At 41.7% G+C, this 2,799-nt stretch overlaps 1 protein-coding gene across 1 annotated transcript; it reads right to left on the reverse strand.

Annotated features, from left to right (window-relative positions):
• Positions 1 to 1,418: 1,418 nt before the first annotated feature.
• Positions 1,419 to 2,582, reverse strand: LOC138903308 (uncharacterized). Its single transcript, XM_070191254.1, has one exon. The coding sequence runs from the start codon at positions 2,580 to 2,582 to the stop codon at positions 1,419 to 1,421; it is 1,164 nt and encodes a 387-aa protein (XP_070047355.1).
• Positions 2,583 to 2,799: the final 217 nt, after the last annotated feature.

The raw sequence follows: 2,799 nt of genomic DNA on the forward strand, positions 1-2,799 counted from the left end.
GCACACACCTTCGAATCACACCATCTGCACACAATTTAAACAAGAAAGGGTCATTTAAAAAATAAATTTTTACCTCACCTTGAAGCTTCTTTCTTTGATCACGAGAGAGGTCATGAGGCAACCATCCACTAGCCAAAAAGTTGTCTACATCAGAATAAGAAGGCGGCCTTTCGGAGGCCGCAACAATGGAGAAAATCTGCTCATCATGGAACTCTTCTCTTACGTCAACTATTTCAACTGGAGGTCTCTCAAGTTGAGATAGATGATCGGCGACTTGGTTTTCTGTGCCCTTCACATCTTTGATCTCCAAGTAAAACTCTTGGAGCAACAACACCCACCGCATCAGACGCGACTTGGACTCCTTTTTACTCAATAGGTATTTCAAGGCTGAGTGATCCATGTGCACAATCACTTTACTCCCCATCAGGTATGATCTAAACTTGTCAAAAGCAAAGACTACAACAAAGAACTCTTTCTCAGTAGTGGCGTAGTTGACTTGAGCGTCATTCAACGTCCTGGTTGCATAGTATATGGGCCTAAACATCTTATCTTTTCTTTTTTCCCCAGAACTGCTCCAACAGCTACATCACTGGCATAACACATTATCTCAAATGGCTGGCTCCATTCAGGTGTTACCATAATATGAGCACTCACAAGATTTTTATTTATCAATTTGAATGCTCTTAAGCACTCCACAGTGAAAACAAACTTGAGATCTTTCGCTAGCAATGCAGTCAACGGCTTGGTAATGCTGGAAAAGTTTTTGATGAGCCTCCTATAGAACCCAACATGTCCCAAGAAACTCCTTATGCCCTTCACAAAAGTCGGTGGAGGGAGCCTAGTAATTACATCAACCTTAGCTCTATCAACTTCAATTTCATGTGCAGTTACTTTGTGACCCAGTACAATTCCCTCTTTCACCATGAAGTGACACTTCTCCCAGTTAAGAACCAAGCGAGTGGCTTCACAATGTTCAAGCACGAGCTCCAAATTCTTCAAGCAATCCTCAAAGTCATCACCAAAGAGGGTGAAATCATCCATGAATATTTCTAAACACTTCCCATTCAAATCGGAGAATATAGACATCATGCACCTCTGAAAAGTGGCAGGTGCATTACACAACCCAAACGACATCCTCCTGTAAGAAAAAATACCTGACGAAAAAGTGAATGTGGTCTTCTCAACATCTTCTAGGGCAATGTGTATCTGATTGTAGCCTGAGTACCCATCCAACAAGCAGTAGCATCCATGTCCAACCACTTTCTCAAGCATGTGATCAATAAAGGGGAGTGGGAAGTGATCTTTCCTTGTTGCATCATTCAACCTTCTATAATCAATGAACATTCTCCACTCAGTGACTGTTCTTGTGGGAATAAATTCATTTTCACCACTGTCATGCCCCCCTTCGTAGGAACAACTTACACCGGACTAATCCACTGGCTATCAAAGATGGGGAAAATTACTCCCGCATCTAGAAATATGATGATCTTTTTGTGCACTAGCTCCTCCAAATTTTTGTTCAACTTGCATTGGGGCTGCACCACTGGCTTGCTATTTTCTTTCAATAGAATTTTGTGCATGCAAATGGCTGGACTGATTCCTTGAATATCAGTTATACTCCAGCCAATGGCCTTCTTGTGCTTTTTCAGCAGCTCCACCAGCTTTTGCTCCTGTGTACCTGTCAAGTCAGCAGAAATAATCACAAAAAAATTGTTAGTTTTAAGAAAAGTATATTTCAAGTAAGTGGGGAAGACTTTCAATTCCACATTAGGCTTAACAACCTCCTCTTTTAGTTCCTCCTCATCAACCACTTGATCCTCAGTTTCAAGGGCTTCAACCTCTTTCTTTAGTTCAGGATTTTCATCCTCCATTGTGCTAGACTGAGTAATACACCTCTCTAGAGTATCCTTCATAAGCTTGTCAAACTTATATTTTTCAGCTAATTCCCCAACAACATCTAGCTTGAAGCACGAGTAGGCAAACGCTTTATCACTGGGGTATTTCATCATCCTCTTCATCTGGAACACCACTTTTTCATTGCCCACTCTGAGTATAAGCTGCCCCTCATAGATATCAAGGATAGCTCTGCTTGTACATAAAAATGGCCTCCCTAGATTTGGATTCGCCTCCTTGTTCACCTCCATATCCACCACAATAAAGTCTATGGGGAACACAAATTTTTCCACCCGCACTAGAATATCCTCAATGATTCCCTCAGGTAAAATGGTGGCCTGGTCAGCCAGTTGTAGGGACACTGGTATTGATTTGATCATTCCAATCTCACCTTCTAGTTTCTTGAATACAGACAGAGGCATTAGATTTATAGATGCACCAGAATCGCAGAGGGCCTTGCCGAATTTGTCACTCCCCAACGAGCATGGTATGGTGAAGCTTCCTAGGTCCCCACACTTTTGGAGAATTTTGTTTTGCAATATGGCATTGTACTGGATATTTAGCTTGACCACTGTTATCTCCTCTAATTTTCTCTTGCTAGACAAGATTTCTTTCAAGAACTTTGCATAAGTAGGAATCTGAGTGAGTACCTCTGTGAAGGGAATGTTCACATAAAGTTGCTTGAGCATCTCCAAGAATCGCCCAAAACATTTGTCAAGTTTTCCCGCTTCATCTTTTGAGGGAATGGTAGAGCTGGCATATGTCTACTTTCTTCAATTTTCTTTTGTACCACACTACTCTGGCCTTTCTGCTCTTCACTCTCTTTCTCTTCCAGTGTCTTAGCCTACTTGTTCACTACCTCGGGTCTTGCTTTCACCACTGGGTCAGCAAATATTTTATCACTTC

Source organism: Nicotiana tomentosiformis, chromosome 12 (genome assembly GCF_000390325.3).
Source record: "Nicotiana tomentosiformis chromosome 12, ASM39032v3, whole genome shotgun sequence".
NCBI classification, from domain to species: domain Eukaryota; kingdom Viridiplantae; phylum Streptophyta; class Magnoliopsida; order Solanales; family Solanaceae; genus Nicotiana; species Nicotiana tomentosiformis.